Source organism: Chionomys nivalis, chromosome 9 (assembly GCF_950005125.1).
Source record: "Chionomys nivalis chromosome 9, mChiNiv1.1, whole genome shotgun sequence".
NCBI classification, from domain to species: Eukaryota; Metazoa; Chordata; class Mammalia; order Rodentia; family Cricetidae; genus Chionomys; species Chionomys nivalis.
The window spans coordinates 1,197,348-1,221,886 of NC_080094.1; the positions used below are offsets into that span (position 1 = coordinate 1,197,348).

The 24,539-nt window shown below is 50.6% G+C and overlaps 1 protein-coding gene across 1 annotated transcript; it reads right to left on the bottom strand.

Annotated features, from left to right (window-relative positions):
• Positions 1-3,500: 3,500 nt before the first annotated feature.
• On the bottom strand, positions 3,501-18,430 carry Slc17a9 (solute carrier family 17 member 9). Its single transcript, XM_057781374.1, has 13 exons — positions 18,339-18,430; positions 13,355-13,552; positions 12,869-13,008; positions 11,398-11,497; positions 9,337-9,467; positions 8,437-8,533; positions 8,117-8,213; positions 7,518-7,605; positions 6,793-6,827; positions 5,883-5,998; positions 5,256-5,311; positions 5,117-5,146; positions 3,501-4,535 (listed from the first exon to the last, which is right to left on the bottom strand). The coding sequence occupies exons 1-13, from the start codon at positions 18,428-18,430 to the stop codon at positions 4,372-4,374; spliced, it is 1,344 nt and encodes a 447-aa protein (XP_057637357.1). The 3' UTR covers positions 3,501-4,371.
• Between the last annotated feature and the right edge of the window lie 6,109 nt (positions 18,431-24,539).

Below are 24,539 nucleotides of genomic sequence, written 5' to 3' on the forward strand. Positions count from 1 at the left end.
ACTTTCCCCCACAGGGAAAGACTGCCCAGCTAGCTGCAGACAAAGTCCTAAAGTGCCAATTTTACACCCATACAGGCTGCAGCACAGTTCACATGAGGACAGAAACAACCCATCACCTGTCAACAGGTGGATGAGCAGATGAGTGAAGTGGGGACCCATCCCTGTAGTCCCAGCTAACGGGAGGCTGAGGTAGGCTGACTGAACCCAGTAATCAAGGGACAATACAGCAAGACCCTCTTTCCCCAACTGTTTTAGTTACAGTTTTATATTGCTGTGAAGAGACACCATGACCACAGCAACTCTTATAAAGGAAAGCATTTAATTGGGGCTGGCTTACAGTTCAGAGGTTCAGTCCATTATTAGCGTGGCAGCATGCAGGCAGACATGGGGCTTGAGAGGAGTGGAGAGTTCTACATCTGGATCTGTAGGCAGCAGGAAGAGACGGCAGCCACTGGGCCTGGCTTGAGCTTCTGAAATCTCAACCCCCGTCCCCATAACACACTTCCTCTAATAAGGTCAATGCCCCCCATAACACACTTCCTTCAATAAGGTCAAACCCCCCCCATAACACACTTCCTCCAATAAGGTCAACCCCTACCCCCATAACACACTTCCTTCAATAAGGTCAACACCCCATAACACACTTCCTCCAATAAGGTCACACCTCCAACAATATTGCTTCCTGTGGGCCTATGGGAGCCATTTTCATCAAACCATCACACTCACCCAATGGCCAATGGAATATTTTAAGTTGGCTTTCCTTCCACCCCTGTGGTGCTGAAACTGACTGAACTCAGATACTCTCACATATGAATCAAGAGCTGGAGTAGTGAACTCTGTCCTAGATCCAGACAATGGAGTATTATTCAGTTTTGGAAAGGTAGGAACCTTTTTTTTTTTTTTTCCAAAACAGGGTTTCTCTGTGTAGTCCTGGCTGTGCTAGAACTCACTCTGTAGACCAAGCTGGCCTCAAACGCAAATGCAGAGATCTACTTGTCCCTACCTCCGAAGTGCTGGAATTAAAGGAGTGTATCACCACCGCCTGGCTAAGGTAGGGAATGTTGGTGCCTGATAATTTCTTCACAGAGGTACAAAAGGAGTCAAATTCATCCATAAAAAGTAGAGAGATGGGTGCTAGGAGCTAAGGGTAGGGAGGGGAGTTAATATTTGACAGGGACAGTTTGTTTTGCAAGTTAACAAAGTTCTTAGATGCTGGTGTGATGATTGCACAATGCAATTGGCTTAACATCGCCCCACTACGCTTTTTTAAATGCAAGATAATAAATGTTACATTACCTGTGAGCAGGTGTGAGAGGAGGAAGGAGAGGACACTGACTTGAGGCAGGCTCCACCCCTTGCACCGATAGGATGGGGGCTGTTTTAGGGTTTTCATTGCTGTGATAAAACATGATGATCAAAAGCAAATTCAGGGAAAAGGGTTCTTTCACCTTACAACTTCCAGGTCACAGGTCAGAGGGAGATTAGGGCAGGAACTCAAGGCAGAAACCTGGAGGCAGAAATTGAAGCAAAGTTACTAGCTTGCTCCTCATGACTTGCTCAATCTGTTTTCTTTTCCTTTTTTGTTTTGTTTTGTGAGACAAAGTTTCTCAAAGTGTAGCTTTTGGAGCCTATCCTGGAACTTGTGCTGTAGACCAGGCTGGCCTTGAACTCACAGAAATCCACCTACCTCTGCCCCTGAGTGCTGGGATTAAAGACGGCGTGTGCCACCACTGCCTGGCTCAATTCTTATACAGCTCAGGATCACTTGTCCCGTTGTGGTGTCATCCACAATGGGCTTGGCCCTCCCACACAGTGACCCCACAGGATCCATCCGGATTGCCTGTAGGCATTTTCTCAACTGAGGCTCCCTCTTCCCAAATGGCTCTCAGTTGTGTTAAACTGAAAATCACGAGTCGGCACAGAGGTCTTCTTGGGTATAGCTCCCCATCCTCAGGAACTCAGCTATGGAGTCTTCTGGAAGCCCGGCCTGAGCTTCTTAGGAAGTTCCCTATTGTACAGGGCAGGCTAGAGAGACAGCTCACTGGTTTATGCTCTTTCAGAAGACCCAAGTTTGGTTCTCCCACTCTGGACAGCTTACAACCAATTGTCCATATCTGATGTCCTCTTCTGGCCTCTGTGGGTGCCCCACACATGTAGCATACATTCACACATGCATGCATAAAAATAAACCTTAAAGTATTACTTTTATAAAAATTGGGAGACTATGGGGAAATTTATGTTCGTATGTCACTTTACAGCACTTCTGGTGGTCTGGTTCTCTGGAAATCTGCACAGTGCTGACAGGGTTGCATAGCCAGGCAAGCAAGCGCTGCGGCTACCAGTTAAGCAGTTGGGGCCTCACATTCACACCAGTGCTCCTGAATCACATATGTCTCTGCTTTGAGAACTCCTCTGACTGCCTGACACCTTGCTGCTTTCCTTCTGAGCAGATCATAAAACGTCCTCAAAACGTGTTCATTCTTTTTTTTAAAAAATTGTATGTGTGTAAGTGTGCTTGCCCGTGTTGGTGTGTGTGGAGGGTGGAGGCTGGGGGCAGGCATGGATGTTTTCTTCAATAGTGCTCCTCCATCTTTTGACAAGGTTTCTCCTTACACCTGGAGTTCACCAGTTAAGCTAGACTGGCTGGTCAATGATCCCCAGGATTTGTTTGGGGTTACATGTGCACACCACAGTACCTGGCTTTTGTATATGGGTTCTGGAAATCCAAATTCGGGTTCTCATACTTGTTCAACAAGCATTTTACTCACGGAGGCTTCTACCCAGACTCCATATGCTCATTTTTAGAAATACAAGGGAATTATGAAATGCTCTCCTCTAGGCCGGACATGTGAGGCCCTCACAAGACTGAGTCGTTACCATGCCCTCACAGAGAGGAGAACATGAGGCAGTTGAGACATGCAAGGCCCTCCCACAATGGTTGCTGGGTGAGGAAGACTTTTCTTGGTGGTGTAGCTGTCTTAAGTTGCTCTATGTTCCTACAAATAACTCCAATGAAACTCACTGGTAAATTGGGCATTGTGGCACAAACATTTAACCCCAGCACTTGAGAGGCAGAGGCAGGAGGATCTCTGTGAGTTCTAGGCTAGCCTGGTCTACATAGTGAGTTCCCGGGATAGCCAGAGCTATCTGTCTCAAAAAAAAAAAAACAAAAACAAAACAAAACTCATTAGACTTGGGGTAGAACCATTTTTTGTTTGTGTTTTGTTTTGAAACAAAGTCTCTCTACATAGCCCTGGCTGTCCTGAAACTCACTATATAGACCAGGTTGGCTTTCAACTCATAGAGATTCACCTGCCTCCCAAGTGCTAGGATTAATGGTACATGCCACTGTGCCTGGCTATGTAGAACCAATTTTTTGTGTGTGTGCCATTGGTGGTCTAATGAGGGGTGAATAGAAGTTTGTCTCCCCAGTAAAAGTTCATGCAACAAAAGGTGTTGAATAAAACAATGATCTTCTTTTAAATAGTTTAATAGCTTTCACTTAAATAAGGCTTTGGTGAGACTTACCATATCTATAAAGATAATCTCTAACAGGCATCTTGGAGAGTTCATGATCAGTTCATGAAACCACCGGCTCCACAAGGTATAAAAGGGGAGGTAGAAAAACAAGGCCAGAAAGTAGGGGGAAGTTTCACAGTGTCCTGGGATCTGTGATAGCTGAAGTGTCCAGGCAGAGCCTGAGGAGTACCGGGCACCTACCCACCCAGGACACATCAGTAGTGCGGAAGAATCCACAGGAAGGGAACCAGAGGCTGTGCAGGGTCTGCAGAGGCAGGCAAGGACCTCTAGCTCCTGCACACTGGTCCAGCTGGAGTGGCAGTCTGACTTCTGGGGGAAAACGGGAACCATGTCCTCTTCAGCACTGTGGTTCATGTGGGCCTGTCTTACCACAGGGCCATGGCTGAATGTCTACACACATCTTGGATTATCTCTACTGGAGAGGTGGAGGTTGGAAGATGCCTGGAAGGGGGTGTCGGAGCTGCTTCTGAACATCTTCCAGCACACAAGAGAAACAACCCACATAGAGCTGGGAAGAACCCTGTCAGCAGTGCAGATTCCATAAGAGCAGGCAGCAGTCCCTCTGAGTCTGAGAGGAGGGCAGGATGGTCCTGACTGGCAGATGGGTACACTGATGTCCGGAGAGGCCACAACCCTACTCCTGACACAGGCCCATGTGGGTTCAGGTGGCTGTCTCCACCTATCTCTCCAACTCATTGGGATTCTCCAGGAGACTGTGGTCTTTGTTGTTTGCTTCATACATGTGAGGTACAGATTCAAGGTTTCACCAACAGAGCTGTTTTCCTTAGGCTGCCGACTAAGGGTCCTGGGTGGGACCGGATCGTCAGGGAGCTAGAGGTCCTCATGATCAGGGGTCAGGTCCACCCTCTGGGCCTTCCCAAACACCAGAAAGGTGCCTAGCCCCAGGTTGCTGATGATGGCCACCAGGTCGAAAATACATGTCCAGGAGCCAGTGGCCTCAATCAGGTAGCCACTCAGATACACACCTATCACACCTGGACAAGAGAAGCAGAGACTGACTGACACTTCAGGGAAGCTGGTCCCACACATCCGTGAGCTCCAGGGGCAGAGCAGGGCAAGGTAAAGATGCCCTGAAAACCCTGGGATAAATTTCAAAATCTGAGCTGTGGGCCACAAGAGTCTCAGAGGACAGAGTCACACACTGATGGTGTCCCCATCCCATGTCCCACCCAAGGGAAACAAAGCAGAAGGCAGGAAATGAGCCTGTTAGCCCAGGTACTCAGTGGAGGGACCAGGTAGTGCCCTAAACTATGGGACTTGGGGTGAGTCAGGGGAGAATGGCAAGTCCCCCAACATCAGCCAAGTCAAGTGGCACCTCAGCTGGAATATCTGTGATCCCCCTGGGCCGTCTTGGGGCTTGTGTTCCACCTTGAGTCTGGGACCCCCGTTGACTTTGACTTTTGGATCACATTGGCTTTGGGATCCCACTTGGTAGCCCTTGGGTTGAGTGAGATGGGGGCAAACCCTATTTAAGCTCCACTCTGAGATCATTTCCTGACTGCCCCAAACCTAAGAACAAGAGAACCTCTAGCCTGAACCTAGAGCCACCCCTTACCTGCCAAGGCCCCGGCAGTGTTGGCCACACCTGGGAACAGACATTGAGAGAGACACCATGAGAAGACCCCCTGTTGCTCCTACAGCCCAACCACCTGGGACAGCCCACTGGCGTGGGTAGGGATAAGCAAGTGGCTCACCGAACAGAAAACCAGCACAGGACGGGGCCAGGTCCTGAATATTGACTGAAATACCACTGTAGGAAACAGGAAAGAAGGCGTGTGAGTGGCCACAGGCTTGGCCACTACCACTTTGCCTGAAGGGGCTACTAGAGCGTATGAGAGGGTTATAAGTCACCAAAGACACCCAGACCTGCCCCTGCCTCTACCTCCCGGGCGCTGCTAGGCTTCTGACACCATCTACCCCACACCCCAGAAGCTGCTCCTGAGAATGTACACAAGGCCAGAGAAGCAGGCTCGCAATAGGCTTGCGGTCTGTTCATTTGAAACAACTTTGAACTGGCTTCCTAATATGTCCTGAGATGCTTAATTGGGATTGCTATCGCTCAGAGTAACAGACAAGATGCAAAAAGAAGGGACAGACTGCAGAGTGATATCAAGCTGGTATTTATGTTCACTCATCTTTCTGGGCTCTCCTCCTAGCATGGGGAGGGGCTTTCCTATTTTCTTGAATGATCCCGGCTTGGTATCTAGATCTGCTCACTGTGACAGATTATACTGAGCTGTCCCTAGCTCCACCTTCATAAGCCCCTAAACCAGAATGCACTAAACCTGGCAGTCCTGTGGGATGGGACTGTGGACGCTTACCTTTGGTTGAAGGTCTGCAAGCCAATGGAAGCTGATGCAAAGATGACAGCCTTGAGGAAGCTTGTGGTATGACCCAGACACAGGGCGAAAACACTTGACAGGCCAAGCCCCATCACCTGCAGGACGGGGCTGGTCAATATGGCTCACTCTGTCTTGGCCCCGCCCAAAATACCCCTAGTGTTTTGAACAAGATCAGGATGGTTCTACCTAAAAATCCCCTCCCAGGCTGGGGCTTCCCTGCTCTCCATGCCCTGGCACAAAAGGGGACTGAGACCAAGTTCAGAGGTTCTCAGGTCAGTCGATACTGACCCCAGAGCATCTTCCAGGGACCACCTAGAGCAGCCCCTTTCCAGATCCTATTGATGTGGATGGACCTCCTACAGTTTGATATCCCAGACTTTCAAATCTGAGCTGACCCTGCCAGAGGCAGGTACTGTATCTGGAGCCATGAAACCTTTTGGTGTAGTTTCCCCAGCACATATCTTTGATCTCAGACTGTGGAGTACATAACCCTCAGGTCCTAGGAGTCCATAACACAGTAGGGACGAACATAGAAGGATATGGCGGTTTGACTAAGAATGGCCCCCATAGATTCGTATGTTTAAATACTTGGCCTCTAGTTGGTGGAACCATTCGGGAAAGATTAGATGTAGCCTTGTTGGAGGAGGGGTGTCACTAGTAGACTCTGAAGTTTCGAAGGGCCACACCATTCCCTGCTTTGTGACTGTGTCTCAAAATGTGAGCTCTCAGTTACTGCCTGACCGTTGCCATGCTCCCCGCCATGATGGTCTCAGACCCCAGCCCTGTGAAACTGGACGCTCTAAACAAACTCTTCTGTAAATTGCTTTGGTCACGGTGCCTTATCACAACAATAGAAAAAGTGGACAAGGGATTCCAGGGATTTTCCTACCTGCATGAACTTACGCACTGTGATGACTCTGTAACCTAAGAGGGAGAGAGACCCAGAATGAGCTTCCATCACCTTATCCGGGTGACCCCTTAAAAGTCCAAAGTCACAGAAGAGGAACTGGGGTGCCCAGGGCAACACTCAGGACTCAAAACAGGAGATCTCCTATCATGGACTGAACCCTTCTTTGTTCAGTATGTGTGTCAGAGGGTTTCCTGTGGTGCGGTTTGGGTAGAAATATGGAAAGGCAGCCCCATGGGCCATCGCAAAAGAGACAGCTATCAGGCAAGCTTAGTCCAGTTCCTGAGTGTCTTCAAATTATCTGATCTTACCACAGCGAATATGTGAGACTTTCTACTGAGGAACACCTGTATCCTGAAAAATGAGCACACCTGTGCATGTATCCTCTACCTGAGTCTGTAAGGACACTGCCCCACGGGGCTGCAATGTGGCCCCTGGAGCTCTGGAAGAGCAAATCTGGCTACCTGTGACATTTATGCATCAGATACCTTCCCTGTAGAGGGTTCACTAGGATCCCCTTGCTGGCCCCAACCTCTACCCATTAAAGGGGAGACTTCTTAGCATCTATTCCTGAGCTGACTCTAAGGACGGTCTGTCTGTCACAGGACGGTGGTACAGCCTTTCCCCAGTGATGCTGCGGCATTGCCAAAGCAGAGTGAGATCCCTGAGGCGGTGGTTTACCTGGGACAATTTCCCCCAACACTCACCCTGACTGATGAGACGATCAGAGAGGAAGCCACTGAATGGACTGGCGGGAATTGCCAGCAGCCAGGGCACTACATTGAAGACCCAGCCCTGCAGGGAGAGGTGCAGCCTCAAAGGTGGTCAGGATGGCACCTAGCCTCTGGATGATAGCCAGGCCAGGGGACCACCCCAGTTCATAATGTGCAGCTCATTACCACCAGCCCCCTGGGCAAGTGTTGAGTCCACACTAACGGCTAACACCTGAAGCCACGTTCCCCACGTGTTCCCATATGTGACAGGGTGAGAGCCAAGTGGGTCTGCCTGGGAATGTACAGCCAAGAACTCCAGTGTTCACTGATCTCCCTTGGACGTGGCATCAGCAGATTAGCCGGCCAGCCCTGAGAGAGGGGGCTCTTCTGGGCAACAAGTCAAAGTCTTGTGCTGAGGTAGCTACCGCTATTATAGTGTGTAGCTCTCGTAGCCTTGAACTAACGTCTGTCCCCAGATGGAGTGTCATAGGGTGATGGAGCTGCCCAGCAAAGGTGTTACCCCGCCCACTCCAGGACCTTTACAGCCCAGGCTTAGCCCTCTTTACCCTGAGGACCTAGGCAGTATTACCCACCTTGGAGTGGGGGAAGGTCTCCTTGAAGAAGGTGGGCAGCCAGGAGAGTAGAATGAAGAAGGAGCAGGCTGAGGACAGCTGGGAGCAGATTGCAGCCCTGTGTGGGGCACCAATCTCAGGGTTCTATCCACTGCCAGTCCCTCCTGACACCGATTCCATGTGGGACCCAGTCCTTCCCCCAGACACTAAGGCTCTACCCTCTGAAACCTGGGACGTTTGCTGGACCCAGTCCTTCCCCCAGACACTAAGGCTCTACCCTCTGAAACCTGGGGCGTTTGCTGGAGTGCCAGGACTGCCAGCTCCATGCCACCCCAGCTCACCAGACAGAGGGCTTCCGGAAGAGCTGTCTCCAGGGCACTTTGGAGGGCCTGACCATAGGCAGGTCTTGTGTCAGGACATCCAGGGCCAGGTCAAGGTCTGGGGGAACAAATGTTTTCACAGTGATAGCTCTCGGGACCAGGCGCCCCACATCTGTCCCTGATACAGCAGCCAGTTAGGAGCTGCTAGGCAGAGTCAGGGTGCCTCTTATCATCCCTTCTGAGGAGTGGTTATCAGGTGCCAACACCCGTGAGAGTACAGTTCTGTGTCTAACCTGGACCTGTGCCTGGAGTCCCTCGGGGGCCTCTTCTTGCCACCCGAAGGCTCAACCTAGTCCTACCACCTGCCTTAACCTGCTAGATTCCCTGTGTCAGCCTGAGCCTCGATGGAACAATATGACGAGAATCCAGGGCTGAGGCAGGCTAAGGGATCAGCACTTGGGTTTTCACAACTATCTTCACCAGGCAGCTATGCCTACCCACAAAGATACCCTCAATACTGAGCCTATTAGCATCAGACCCTCACCTAAGATTCCAGCCCTCTTGCCTTTGCTTCCCTCCACCCCGAAGAGAGGGTTTCTCTGTGTAGCCCTGTGTCTGTAGACCAGGCTGGCCTGGAACTCTGAGATATGCCTGCTTCTGCTTCCCAAGTGCTGGGATTGTAGGCAGGCACCCCCACCACCCATGCTTTTTGTAATATTGCTCCAGCTACAGCGGTTATGTGAGAAGGAGACTCCATCCACGCTGGGGTGAGACCAAGCTAGACTCGAGTGCAATTGTTTCTTTGATCTGCTGGTGGTGTCCTGTCTGGGGCGGGCACGTCTTCATCTGCGCGTCCCAGGAAAGGTTCACACGACAGACAGGGGAGGAGGCACAAGGACTGGCCCGCACGGCCGTAGTTACCTTTCTCATTCAGCAGGTACCTGTACACGTAGTACACCCAGAGCAGGGTGAGACCACCGGAGAAGTAGAAGACACTCTGCCAGCCACACCAGTCCAGGAGCACCGAGCCTATGCCCCCAGTCACCAGGGTCCTGGGAGATACAGAGGAGGGAGGGCCGCAGTGACCTTGGTGGCCATCCACAGATGCGTCAAATCCCAAGGGAAAGGAGCTACTCAGATGGTCTGCCTCACCTATTTGCTCTTCAGGGAGACTGGGGGTGGGACGGTTGGGGCAAGGGGAATTGAGGAGCAGCTAAGGACTCGGCATTAGAACTGCTGTCGTTGTGTTTTTAATTTCTTTCTTCTAGACCTTCAAACTGACATACAATTTGTCATGTCGATGCTTGGAAGAAAAAACGGCAATAATGAACGGGGAGTTTAGGAAACACTGAAATGAAAACACTCCTTCTTTCTTTCCTTTCTTCCCCTTCCATATATTATAGAGGATAATAGTCTAGAAAAACTTCCAAGTACAAAAGCATGGCTGCGAACACCAAGCACCACAGCCTTCCTCTTTCTTGACTCCTGGGTACTATGGTCCCAGATGCAGTAAAGGGCACCTCTGCCTCACCTTTCAACCTTATCACCCTGTGCACTCAGTCAAGAAAGAGAGTAAGAACACTGGGCTCTGGGGTGAGGTTGAGCGGCCTTCCTTCTTCCTGGGCATTCATCTGTGTCCCAGGCACAGCACCCGGGGCAGTAACCTACCCTTGGTGGGGGCAGCACTTTCTCTCCCATCCCTCCTGGCCATGCATAGAACCCTGACTGCTGTGCAGGCCACCAGAACTAGAACTGACGATGTATCCTGGACCCCTCTGCAGAATTTGAGCCCTGGTGTGTCTTTGACATCCACACCTCCCAGTGTGAACTGCACCTTTAGTGTTAAATCAGGTCACCCTAATCAGCAGAGTTGGCCCCTCACACAGGTGGCCTCTGTGCTCCCACCCCCCACCCCCAATCCAGAACTCAGCAACAGTAGACCCAGGCCTGGATGATCCGGGAAGTCCCCATTAACCTCCCAGGAGTCTACCCAGTATAACAGTTAGTGGCCCTTCCTCCATGCGTGCTCACAGAGGGATGTCTTGCAGAGGGTGGGGCAGCTTATGGCTCCCCTAGGGAAAGCAGGTGCTCAACCGGTCCACATGCCGGAGCCCCAGCTTACACTATCCAGAAAGGCAGAGACATGTTGTGATGGTTAACCTTTATTGTCAACTTGACAAGATTTAGAATCATCATAGAAACACACCTCTGGGTCTATAAAGGTGTTTCCAGAAAGGTTAAACTGCAGAGAGGGAGGTAGAACTATCCTGAGTGTTATCCGGGCTGGGGTCCTGGGCTGAATAAAAAGGAGAAAGTGGGCCAGTGTGGTGGCTCACACCTTTAATCACAGCACTCAGGAGACAGAGGCAAGAGGTGTCTCTGTGAGTGCCAGGCCAGCCAGGGCACAAACTGAGACCTTGTCTCAAACAAACAAACAAATAAAAGCAAAACAAAGAAACACCCCCCGCCCAAAAAAAGGGAAAGTGAGCCGAGTACCAACACGTATATGTCAGCTTCTGACAGTGATGCAGTGTGTCCAGCTGCCTCATTTCCTGCTGCCATGACTACCCTGCACGATGGACTGTACCCTCAAACTGTGAGCTAAAGCAAATCCTGTCTTCTTAATCTGCTTCTTGTCAGTTGTTTTGTGGAAGCAACAAATGCAGCAATTGTCACAGACTTGAGGGACAGCGACCAACCATCGGAACCTAGCAGTAGCCAACAGAGTCCTCAAGGGACAGCGGCCAGCCATCGGAACCTAGGACTGACTAGTCAACAGAGTCCTCAAGGGACAACGACCAGCCATCGGAACCTAGCACTAGTCAACAGAGTCCTCAAGGGACAGCGACCAGCCATCGGAACCTAGCAGTAGCCAACAGAGTCCTCAAGCACCTCTACTCTGACCATCACTGCTGGGCTTGAAGGATGCCCCTTAAGGGCTCAAGTGAAAGCTTCCTGAATCCCTGGTAGGTGAGGTCTTACCCGAACTGGGAGCCAGCACCCACAGTGCCGTAGGTAAAGGCTCTTTCACTCTCCGGTACTCTCTGGGACAGCAGACTGGCCAGGGCTGGGAAGTAAACACCTGAAATGAACAGAGAATGATGCTGCTGGGTGCCAAGAGACAGCCAGTGAGGGCCAGGACACCATTTGGGTTCGGGCTGTGAATCCAGAGGATGTCCATGTCTCCTTTCCATTACCTCACTGGGCTGTAGGGACCAGAAGGGCTGGGCTTTTGGCGACATTTAAGGAAGGAACCAAACTAATTCAGGGTGAGAGTTACAATTTAAAGCATCCCTTGAAGAACACTTTACTTCAAAGCAAAACACCTCTGCCCCCAGGCAAACTAACTTGCACCCAGGGTGTTGTGCATGCACACATATGCTTACACGCTCCATGTCTGCTCCCCAGAGACACTTGATAGCCTTCCCACTAACATTTACACATTTATGTGTGCACAGAGTCTACACAGCAGATTCTCAGCTGTGCTCTGGCACTTTCAGACATGTGTGAGCCATGTACATACATGTACCTTTCCAGAAAAGCACCTCTACCTGTACTTCTTTTTTTTTTTTTTTTTTGGTTTTTCGAGACAGGGTTTCTCTGTGGTTTTGGAGCCTGTCCTGGAACTAGCTCTTGTAGACCAGGCTGGTCTTAAACTCACAGAGATCCGCCTGCCTCTGCCTCCCAAGTGCTGGGATTAAAGGCGTGCGCCACCACCGCCCGGCTCTACCTGTACTTCTTACAGACAGTTCCCTCCTTTGGTTCGTAGGCAGCTTAAAAGCTTGGAAATAGCGGGGCACACAATGCTAAGCCTAGCACTCGGGAGGCAAAGGCAGGCAAATCACTGAGTTTGAGGCCAATTTGGTCTACACAGTGAGTTCCAGAAAAGCCATAGCTGCACATAGTAAGACCCTATCTCAAAATAAATGAAAAGCTGAGTATTCTCTCCATTCTAGAGATGCTAAACCCCAATCTGGAGAGACTCCTCGAGAAGTCCCTTTGGGGGTATGAAAATAGGAACCCACAGCTTCCCTGTTGCTCTTATTCATAATGGGGAGGCAGGAACCATCAGCCTTTCCCCCTTTGGAACTTTTTATCACCATGTCAATAAATGGGGCTCCTCAGAAGGCAGGCAGTTCTTGAAGAGTGTGGGACCTGGGACCTTTCCAGAGGCCAAAGATCCACCACCCTGTGAAGGAGAACCACATGGGTTTGGGGAACTCCATCACCTCTCTCTGCACACAGATAACAAAGATATGGCAAGACACGCACACCCATCCCTGCCCGGAGTCAACAGTCACAGGCTGTAATTCAAATGAAGATCTTTGTTATACAGAACAGACTTTTGAGTAAAGGGTAGCACACAGGCAAACGGGTATGTATGGGGCTCTGTCCACCCTTTCCCAAGGTTGAATGGCAACATTAGACAGAGGAAACTGGAGTTGGTTCTTACCTTGGAGCAGACCCGTGAGGATTCGAGAAAATGTCATGAAGGCCAGGTGACCATTGCCAAGATGGGCAAGCAGTGGCGTGACGGCCGTAATGAAACCCCAGGTGGAGGCTGACAGCAAGATGACCTTCTCACCTCCGATGCTGGAGCAGATGTGGGGACAGGATGAAGTACTTTTCGAGAGGGCTGGGGGCACCACCACTAACCACTGTACAGAGCCCTGAAGTGAGCAGTGCAGCGACCTGTCCTATCAAGGAGGAGCCTGGGGCTGAGCGCAACCCACGGGGCTGAGCCCGACCTGTCTGTGTCATGTTTCTGTACCCACTGCCTTAGAGCTGCCACACCCGACCTCCTCTTCCCAAAGGCTAAACCTCTTCCCAAATATCTGTTGATCTCCTCCACCGGCCCCTCCTCTCCTGCATACGAGGGCAGGGTTGACCATACTGCCTCTCTGAGGCACCCAGGTGATGGGGAGAAGGGGTTGGTTACCGATCCCCAAGGTGGCCGCCCACCACCTGAGTCAGGCAGTAGCCCCAGAAGAAGCTGCTGAGCACGATACCAGCCTCCTTCTTGTTCCAGCCGAAGTCCTGGCTCATGGCAACGGTACAGACGGGCATGGTGACGCGAGCACAGTACAGCAGGCAGGTGCCCAGCAACAGCATCCCCGTCCACGCCTGGCACTCGGGCCTGTGAGACAGACACAGAGAGAAAGGGGTCAGGACCTGGAGAGGGTCCTCAGACAACATCCCCGCCCACGCCCGGCACTCGGGCCTGTGAGACAGACACAGAGAGAGAGAGGTCAGGACCCAGAGGGGGCCCCTAGACAGCATCCCCGTCCAAGCCTGGCACTCAGAGAGCTCAGGACCTGGAGAGGGCCCCTAGACAACCTTGATTACTCAGATACCGTCCCAAGGGCTAGGGAACGGAGAAGTCATGCCTACGTCAGGGTGGGAATTAAGATAACCTCTTTGGTTGGGGGAGTTGGGCAGATTAATAAACTTTTTTTTTTTTTTGATTTTCGAGACAGGGTTTCTCCGTAGCTTTTGGTTCCTGTCCTGGAACTAGTTCTTATAGTCCAGGCTGGCCTTGAACTCACAGAGATCCGCCTGTCTCTGTCTCCCGAGTGCTGGGATTAAAGGCGTGCGCCACTGGCTAGATTAATAACCCTGTACAATAAATATCAACATGGATGTTCTGCACAGCACTGGCCGGTCAGTCACCGGCCATTAGAATGTCACACTGACTCATAAAAGATACCATCCATTTAGGACAGCAATGGAGAAGTGGGTTGGGACATTTGGGGATTCTACACAACTATCCTCATGATGATTCTGGAAGAAATCCACAGTTAAAACTTTTAAAATATGAAATGGGTTTGAGCTCTGGGGAAGTGGGTGCCCAATTCAGGAGAAGGAGGGAGGGTGTGAGGGAGGCCCACCTTTCTGGGAGGGGGCAGGCAGGAGGGCATGACTGGACACAAATCCTTGGGAGGTGAGGTGGTGTCTTGAGGCAGGTGATACCGCCCACCCCCTCAACACAGGCACAGACAGAGCAGGGAAGAGACAAACTAGCAGATAACAGCTAGAGTACCCAAGGTTGCAGCTGGACTGAGCCCAGTACCCCATAAGGGGTAAGTGCTAGATAGTCACAGGCAAACAGGAGCCGGGTCAAAGGTGAAGGCCAAAAGGCAGAACGGACAGCCCATGGGAGCAGCAAAGTCAAAACAAAATGGCAGAGAGAAAACTTTGAGTCACAAGCCAGGAACCTAAATTGTGTGATCCCTGTCTAGCGGGGGAAGAAGGTGGCGTGGGTGTCAAAGAGCAGCAGGCAGAACAGAGAAGTCACAGCGAGACAGGCAGCAGAAAGATGTGTGGGATCCTGCGGACCAGCCGCAGGCTCCTTCCAGAGAGCTCAGGGGAGGTGGAAACTTCTGAGGTCTGCCCTGGCCATGGCCAACATGGTGTCCACTGTGTGCAAGGAACCTCTCGAGTAGGTCCAAGGACTGAGCCCTCTGCCACCTATGCGGGGACCCCGGGCACTGGGGAGGGCACCAAGCTGTAATTAGCGAATACGATGTCAACAAGTCTGCTGTTGGCTGAGGAGGAAAACCCAGACCTCAAGCTACTTTCAGGCTGGGATCCGGAGAAACTACTTTCTTCCATAGTCAGAGAAGACAAGGCATGGACGGCAGGAGGCAGGAGGGGATCGTCGTCTGGCGAGACTCCATGTGAAACAGTGGGTCTGAAGCATGTCAGCTGGGGAAACTGCCAACAGTTGGTCCAAGTCCCCATTAGCTGGTGCCACCTAGTCCAGGCCTCTGGACTTCTGAGTCTGCCCCTCCTATCTCCTCAAGACTCTGTTCTTGGATTTGACAGAACTCTTCCCAGTAAGAGCCCAGAACACAGCAACCCCTGCCCCCCAATTCTGCTTTCATTTCTTGTCAGGCAGTGTCCTGAGCAAACATCGCCACTGGATTATTGAAAACACGGGGCAACCAGTAAAGTATTAAAGCTGCCCTGGAAGGGCTGGAGAAATGGCTCAGTGGTTAAGAGCACTGCCTGCTCTTCCTGAGGTCCTGAGTTCAATTCCCAGCAACCATGTGGAGTCTCACAACCATTTATGAGACGTGACGCCCTCTTCTGGCCCGCAGGCATACATGCAGGCAGAACACTGCTCCCCTGAAGTGTTGTCCCACTTGCAGAAGCCCAGCCCTAGGTGAGGACTCTATATACAGAACAGTAGAACAGGGTGGCTTGTTTCAGCTGACTGGAGGGTCACAGCAGGAGCACGGGAGCGACACTCACTCACCCACTAAATGTGACTAATGCGGCAGACTCTCCTGTGCTCAAGAGGGAGCCACACAGCATGCCATTCTTCCCCAGGTGCATCTATGGTTGCCCTGTTACTGCTGGAGACCAGTTAGAAGCAGGAAGTCAACTAGACCCACACCCTCCAAATGAGAGGAGTCTCAGACTTCCTGGTGGCTGGTTAGAAAAGGCCTAGGCAACACTTAAGTCCTTTTGGAGGGGCCCTGCTAGGACAGCTGCCTGAGGACTAGTTAGAACCCCAGGTCCAAGATCCCTTATCAGCTGGGTGGTGGTGGTGCACACCTTTAATCCCAGTACTTGGGAGGCAGAGGCAGGTGGATATTTGTGAGTTTGAAGCTAGCCTGGTCTGCAGAGTGAGTTTCGGGACAGCCAGGACTACACAGAGAAACTCTGTTTTAAAAAAACTAAAAACACCCACCCACTGTGACAGTGGAACTGATCTATTGGGAGCTATCCAAGGCCAGCTGGACTGGGACTGAATAAGCATGGGTTCAAACTGGACTCTCTGAACAAGGTGGACAATGAAGGCTCATGAGAAGCCAAGGACAATGGCACTAGGTTTCGATCCTAATACATGAACTGGCTTTGTGGGAGCGTAGCCTGTTTGGATGCTCACCTTCCTGGACCTAGATAGAAGTGGGAGGACCTTGGTCTTCCTGTAGAGCAGGGAATTTGGACTGCTCTTCAGTATCGAGAGGGAGGGGGAGTGGACTAGGGGGAGGAGAAGTGGAGTGGGGATAGGGGGAAGGGAGCGGGGGGAGGGGGCAATATGTGGGAGGAGGGGGGGGAATGGGAAACGGGGAGCAGTTGGAAATTTTAATTAAAAAAGAATAAATAAATAAATAATAAATATATGCAAAAAAAAAAACTAAAAACAGCTGGGCGGTGGTGGTGCACGCCTTTAATCCCAGCACTCGGGAGGCAGAGGCAGGCAGATCTCTGTGAGTTCGAGGCCAGCCTGGTCTACAAGAGCTAGTTCCAGGACAGGCTCCAAAGCCACAGAGAAACCCTGTCTGGAAAAAACAAAAGCAAAACAAAACAAAACAAAAAACCCAATAACAAAACAAAAAACAAGATCCCTCATTTGCTGAGAGTTGAGTTCCGGGACAGCCAGGGCTACATAGAGAAATTCTGTTTCAAAAAAACTAAAAACAAAACAAAACAAAAAACCCAACAACAACAACAACAAAACACAGAACAAGATCCCTCATCTTGCTGAGAGCTTGAGTCAGAATTGCCCGAAAAGCCCCACCTGCCCGACTGGCGCCAGAGCTCAGGCTGGTACTCTAGCAGGCATGACACTTCCTCTCAGACTTCTGAAGCCTTGGCTTCCTGTAGATGGCCTGTGCAGAGCTTCCGGGGCTGAGCAAAAGGGTGGTCACATGGCCCTTGGTTCAGAAAGGGGAAATGTGCTGGCACCAGTAGCCAGGGCATCAGAGAAACCAGAGCGTACCCTGCCTGGAACCATATCTCCCTAACTCAGCCTCCACCGACCTCCTCACACCCCAAAATTTGCACTGCCTCCCAAGTCACAAAGAGGACTGGAAGAGATGGTGGGTAGACAGAGAACTTATTACCCCCCCCCCCAATTCTCAGCCACCGCCTCGGCCAGAGGTGATGGGAGCAAGCTTACAGGGAGAGCAGCAAAGGGCCAGGCAGAGCCATTAAATTATAACCTACAGCAAAACTGACAGAACAGTTTAGAGTTCTCAAAAAGTCCAGGGTGGTGCCTCCAGGGGCCAGGTGATGCAGAGGCGTTGGGACAAGCGTGGGGTAGGGTGGGAGGCAGTAAACCAAAGAGCGAGTGAGAGGAGGCACGTGATGCTCCTCTTCTGGCCCTCCCCTAATTGTCTTCGCGGGTGGAGACCTGCGCCTCTCCACGACCTCCTGCTGTGCCTTTCAGCTGCTCTAGGAGGACCCAGAAATTCCTCCCTGTAGATCCAGGGCTCTTGCCCCAGGTGACTGGGAGGTGCCAAGGTTTGGCTCTGGGGGTCCAGCACCTCCACCTGGGGCCTCAAGAACCAGAGCAGGGTGTGAGTTTCTTCTGGGCTTTTGGGCTCCCGTTTGAACCCTCTCTCGGGGGTCCCTTGGCCAGATGCCACCTTCTTGCACCTGGTTGCACCTTCTTTTTGCACCTGGTTGCACCTGGTTTCTGTGGGGCTACTTGCCTGGAGGGCAGTGGAAATAGTGGGAAAGTAACGTGACTGAGAATGGATAACTGCTGTCTGTGTTCCTTTTTAGTTTAGAAGCCTTGTGAACTCAAGACCTGTCTCTATGACACAGAAGTGCTGCTTGGATCGCCAGGCTGTGAGCATCTGTCTAGCCCAGCGCTCCCACCGAGCGTCCCAGACCTCGGAAAACTGGCAGGGAGAAGAGCAAAGGGGCCATTTGCCAGATTTGGGCACTTGACTAGAAGAGGAGGGTCCCTTTACTTGGCTGAGCACCTGTGTCCTCCCTCTTTTGGGGGGCTAAGGCCGCCCAGGAAGGAGCCTGTCAGTCCCAGAAGTGAAGGTGGCAGGCTACATACAGAGAGGTTGTGAGGTACCCCTAAAGTCTGGTGCTCCCTGAACTCAGGTCCCGTGAAGCAGCGTCTCCCTAAACGTAAACGTCTTCCTTGCCCGGGCGCCACCCACATCCCCATTCACCTGGACCATTGTGTATCCTCTGCTGCTGCAGGTGGGGTCTTGCGGGCTTCCTCCTGTGTTGGCTGCATCAGGCTGGGGAGCTGAGATGGCATGGGCACCGTTGTATCCCTGTACCGTGCCCTCCCACCTCAGGCCTAGGCCAACCCACAGGGCAGCACCGCCCAAGTCCACGTGTCAGTCCCAGTGCTTCCGTCTAGCTCTCCTAGGACGTGTCGCCCCCGGAATTGAGTCCCGCCCCACTGATGTCTGGGGAGGCAGGGCCAGGGACCTCCCAGCTCCGAAGCCCCAGGCTTACCACTGGGACTTCCGGCTGGAGAAGAGAATTCCCTGGGGGACCGTGGCCCCAAACCCGCCAGCAGTAACTTTCAGCGAAGCACGTATGAGGATCTCTGGTCCTGTCTACAAGTCGTGGTAGAGTAGTGATGGAAAAGTTCATAGGGCTGTGTTATGGTCTAGAAAAATTAGGAATCAATCCATAACCAAACGCAAAGGTAGTAAAACTTTAGGGCAGTCAACTTTAAAAATGGATCTTTGGGGACAGAACTGAGCTGGTAAAATCACTAAGGACAGTGAAATCATTGACCTTGAAATCTTGGGCAAAGTGAGCGCTGACCACCTGCTAGGCACTAGGGTGGGTACCAGCCATGCCCCACCCGCAGGCTTGAGGCTCCTTCCTTATACCGGCTCATCCAGCCTTCCTAAATAAATCCCTCCCCCACACAGCTGCAGGCCACCTTGGACACCCTCACTATAAAGGCTTCCCACTGTGCTTGGAATCTCCACTTTCTCTCCACCCTCCACAGGATGCCTTCTGAGCCTTAAACAGCCCAGCCCCACCACAGGTCTTCACTATAGTATACATTTGCATTGAAAAAAATATATTAGGACCTGAAGCTAGGTTGTGCTCAGCATAGTTGAGGCCATGCATTCAGTTCCCAGTGCTGGAGAAAACAATCAGGACCTAAAAGCAAGGTTAATCTTCCATCTACATCAGTTATCCAGTAGGACACGGAGAAAGGTCTGCTTCCCTAGCAGCCCAGGGATGGCTTGTTAGCATAGGGTACTAATCTGTTATCTTCTAGTTAGCCATCTTATTATGTGATGTTCTTCAGAAACTGTTTATGGACGATCCAAAATCACAGTGCGGGGGGCCATTTAGCATTTCTTCTTGAGGGGTCACTGCTCTGGGGACAGATGGACAAGAGTAGAGAAGAGATGTTACCCTAAAGTAGGAGCAGCCACAGGGTGCTGGAGATGCCTCTCTAAGGCCAGAGCGACTTACAGGGCAGGTGAGGCCAAGGTACAGGGGATTTAACAGCAGATTCTGAGCACAGAGTCCCCATCCCCTCAGTGCTGGGACACCCTTGCTGTCATGTGAATAGCTGAGTAGCCAAGGTAATGCCGGCGGTGGCGGGGAGTGGAGGGTACAGACCCCAGCAACACCCAGGTCTGAGTTCTTGGGCTGTGGGTAAGAATTGAGGGCATTCCTCCCCAGGCTCCCACAGTCATTAAAGGGGAAGGTATGGGTACAGCCAAAATTGCCCGAAAGATCACATCTGGCTGGGAGGTGAGCAACGCCAGCAGTTGGCAGTAGCTGGGGTGGACATTCTCTAGTTGATACTGTGAGCTGCCCCACACCCAACTGACAAAACAATCTTTGCAGTTAAAGTTGGAAGACTCCACGTGGAGACAGCAGATAGGTGATACCTGTCACAGTCTGCCACGCACAGGCTTCTTGCTGGGCCTTTGGGTGCATCTGCCTGCCCCAGGTTATCTGTTTTGTTATACAAATCTGGCACAGGGAGCCATGCCACACTTCCTTGAGCTGAGTGACTCACACCTTGCTGCTTATACTATCATCCTGGCTTTCTTTGACAATTTCTACTGAGAAGCAAGGCAGTGTGGTTCAGATGACCGGGTTCATGAATAACAGCAACGCCCAGACCTTACCCTGTGCCTAAGTGTCCTCCAAGATCCCATTTATCCCCTGCTTCCTCTGTAACCCAACATACACAGTTTTGAAGATGAGAAGTCCAAATAAACCAGACTGAGTTAGACTTTACTCCACTGTTACTGGCAGGGAATGGTAAGAAATAAGACTTTAGGAGCCAGATGCAGTGTTTCAGGCCTGCGGCACAGTTGTAGGCAGATTGGGTTACAAAGTAAAATCTAAAAATGAAAAAGCTTTTCGTACTGAACATAATTTGCAGTCACCTTCTAAGTTGAATGTGCTTAGAACAGTGTTCAAGCAGTTAGGTCCGAGTCTATGAAGCTACACAGTGGACAGCATGACGACCAAAGATGCCTGTGTGTGGTCAATTCTTTTCACAAAATGATCTCTGGGGCTATGGAACAGCTCTTCTTTGGGTGATGCCTTCTGCTGAACCTTATAAACACCCGAAGTGCTGAGAAGCACCACCACCTCCACTACTCCCTCCCTCCCTGTCCACACCACAGGGTGGCCTGTTTTACAGCTGAGTACCAGTTGGGAGGGGTTGCCAGATATCTGGCTTACAAGAGAGATAATTCCTGTGTGTGTGCACGTGGGTGAAACCTGTAAAACAACCTACCAGGCACTGCAGGTCATGCCTTAGGAGATGGGCAGTCATGCATGGCATAGTAGATTCAACAAGTGGACTACTACATTATTGTCCAAAAGCCCTCAATCCAGAATCTCCACCAAACTTCCAAAGAAGCCAGGCAAGAGAAATTTCATCAGGACCTGCATCTCAGGAGGAAATTTCCTTGATTACACGCAAGCAGCTGGAGAGATGGCTCAGTGATTAAGAGCCCTTGTTCTAATAGAGGACCTGAGTTTGAAGTCTAGAACCCACACTGCAGCTCACAGCCGTCCATAATTCCAGTTTCAAGGGATTTGATGCCCTCTTCTGACTTCTGTGGGCTTTTTTTTGTTGTTGTTGTTGTTTTTCAAGACAGGGTTTCTCTGTGGCTTTGGAGCCTGTCCTGGAACTAGCTCTTGTAGACCAGGCTGGTCTCAAACTCACAGAGATCCGCCTGCCTCTGCCTCCGAGTGCTGGGATTAAAGGCGTGCGCCACCACCGCCCGGCCAGAAAAGTTTTAAAAATCTAAAGAAAAAAAGAAATTATATGCAGGCAGCATTCAGTGGTCACATCTCCTGGTTACAGTTGGGCACAAACAGGTCTGCAGTCTTCTTCTGTATTAGGGTCACACTGGGCCTTTAACCTGGTCTTCATCTAGGGGCATGGATGAGCTGCAGATACAGTACACTTCCATAACCCTTTAAACACTCATACCTGCCTTGAGGCCACACACTCATGCCCTACCAGTCCACCAGATTCACATATGACACCACTGATGGGCAGCTGCCCAGGACTTAATACCACCAGAGCTATTCTGCTTCCAAAACAGGCAGCCCGTCTCAGGACATATTACCTACAGTGCACAGAACTATGTCAGCATCTGTGATAGGTAGTGACATCAGAGGCCATTCAAATCCTGTGTTCTTTCATGTAAATATGAAGTCTCAAGTCAGGATGATATTCCAAAATTGAGGGAAAGTATTCATGATAGGAAGGTGGTCCCCCAAACCCCTCATACTCAGCATGCAAGAGTTCACATTCAAGCATACCAGAGATCTCTGCCACTGGGAGTTTAGCAGTACCCTCTTGGAGCATGAGGAAGCTGTGAGTGATGGCTAAGAGTGCTACATGATGGCACTGCCATGAAGGCCGAGGGATGGCAAAGGCCTTTCCCGGTACAGTCACCACCCATCACCCAATGCAGGATGCCTCTGTAGTGTGCTGACAGTGCCCTTGGAGGCTTCCTCTCTCTCCCTGCCGTTCTCTCAAGCCCAGCTGAGAAAACGGCAATGGAGAGGTCCATCCACACGGCCAGCAGCATGGGAGCCACTGCATACTATACAGGGCACCCACAGCCACCTCATCCTGGGGCCCAGAAACGCTGCCCTTGTCAGTGGAGTGGACTGGTACCATGCTATGGCACAGTGGTGCTTGTATTTTTCATTCCTGGAAGCTTTCTTTTTGTTTAAACAGAAAAGGGGGAAATGATGGAGGAAGGTCATTGGCTAATAAAGAAACTGCATTGGCCCATTTGATAGGCCAGCCTTTAGGTGGGTGGAGTAAACAGAACAGAATGCTGAGAGGAAGAGGAAGTGAGCTCAGACTTGATAGCTCTCCTCTCCAGGGCAGACGTGATGGAACAAGCAGCCAGGTCAGACATGCTGAATCTTTCCCGGTAAGACTGGTGCTACACAGATTATTAGATATGGGTTAAGGCAAGATATGAGAGTTAGCCAGAAGAGGCTAGATATAATGGGCCAGGCAGTGTTTATATGAAAACAGTTTGTGTGTCGTTATTTTGGGGCATAAGCTAGCCAGGCAGCCAGGAGCTGGGTGGCAGGAACGCAGCCCGCAGCTCCTTCAACATAACAAGGTAAATACTGCTGAAGTGGGGACACAGTAAGCCAAGTGCAGCTACATCTTCCACCTCTTCCAAGTCTACTACACCGGCTTGCACGGGTGCCTCTCCAGGGAAGTGGGGGCAGGGGGAGAGCTTTCAGACAGCCGTTCTGTGAAAAACTTATAAACTTTCACTAGCAAATCCACAGCAGGCAGCCAGAAGCTACCCAACTGTACTTTTCAGATGATGTGTGGCTGGGGCACAAATGCCCCTGAATGAAGAATTACAATTAAGTATGCAAAAGTACTCTACCCAGCTAAGGATTTATACAGACTCTATATGTCTACTGCTGCCAAATCAGCTTACTAAGCATCATAAAAAAGCAATACATTTGTGCAACAAAAAAATACACACACAGAGTGCCAGAATGAGATGTATGAACAAAACACAGTGAGTGAAGGGTGGAGGTCAGACTGTACCCATGCATGGTGTCCACTGCACAGTTCAGTGTGCAGATGCAGGGGTGTAGACAGTGAAGGTTGGAGGTCAGACTGTACCCACGCGTGGTGTCCACTGCAGAGTTCAGTGTGCAGATGCAGGGGTGTAGACAGTGAAGGTTGGAGGTCAGACTGTACCCACGCGTGGTGTCCACTGCACAGAGTTCAGTGTGCAGATGCAGGGGTGTAGACAGTGAAGGTTGGAGGTCAGACTGTACCCACGCGTGGTGTCCACTGCACAGAGTTCAGTGTGCAGATGCAGGGGTGTAGACAGTGAAGGTTGGTCAGACTGTACCCACGCGTGGTACCCACTGCACAGTTCAGTGTGCAGATGCAGGGGTGTAGACAGTGAAGGTTGGAGGTCAGACTGTACCCACACATGGTGTCCACTGTACACAGTTCAGTGTGCAGATACAGGGGTGTAGACAGACCATGCTGTTCACATGACACTTGGGATTTGGTCTTTGTTCATTCTGAGACCAGACAGCAACAACCTATAAAGAAATCCCATTTCATTCTCTTGATGACATCAGTGTCTTCATCATGGAACAAGTTAAGAGTCTTTTGGGAACCCTGGTTCTCTAAACTATGGCACAGAAGAAAATAAAGACACCACACTGCCCACCTTGTCCACAGGCCCAACCTCAAAGGCACTACTTTTCTGGTACATACACTACAGAGGTCTCAAATATCAACTTTGAGCTACAATTCAAGTAACAAAACAAATACACCCCATCTTCGGTGTGCAATAATCACCATGCTTTAGAAATATACCCATCTTCGGTATGCAATAATCACTGCTTTAGAAATATACCCATCTTCAGTGTGCAATAATCACCATGTTTTAGGAATACACCCCATCTTCAGTATGCAATAATCACCATGCTTTAGAAATACACCCATCTTCAGTGTGCAATAATCACCATGCTTTGGAAATACACCCATCTTCGGTGTGCAATAATCATCATGCTTTAGAAATACACCCTATCTTTGGTGTGCAATAATCACCATGCTTTAGAAATACATCCATCTTCAGTGTGCAATAATCACCATGCTTTAGAAATACACCCCATTTTTGGTGTGCAATAATCACCATGCTTTAGAAATACAACCATCTTCGGTGTGTAATAATCACCATGCTTTAGAAATACACCCCATCTTCGGTGTGTAATAATCATTATGCTTTAGAAATACACCCCATCTTTGGTGTGCAATAATCACTATGCTTTAGGAATACACCCCATTTTTGGTGTGTAATAATCACCATGCTTTAGAAATACACCCCATCTTCGGTGTGCAATAA

What these genes read in the sequence shown, in the direction of transcription:
- Slc17a9 (XM_057781374.1), bottom strand. Translation starts at nt 18,430, where the DNA reads ATGCCATCTCAGCTCCCCAGCCTGATGCAGCCAACACAGGAGGAAGCC. An exon ending in TGATCGTCTCATCAGTCAGG is followed by an intron (nt 6,828 to 7,517) that starts GTGAGTGTTGGG and finishes TCTCCCTCTTAG; the next exon opens with GTTACAGAGTCATCACAGTG. An exon ending in CACTGCCGGGGCCTTGGCAG is followed by an intron (nt 4,536 to 5,116) that starts GTAAGGGGTGGC and finishes TCTCTTGTCCAG; the next exon opens with GTGTGATAGGTGTGTATCTG.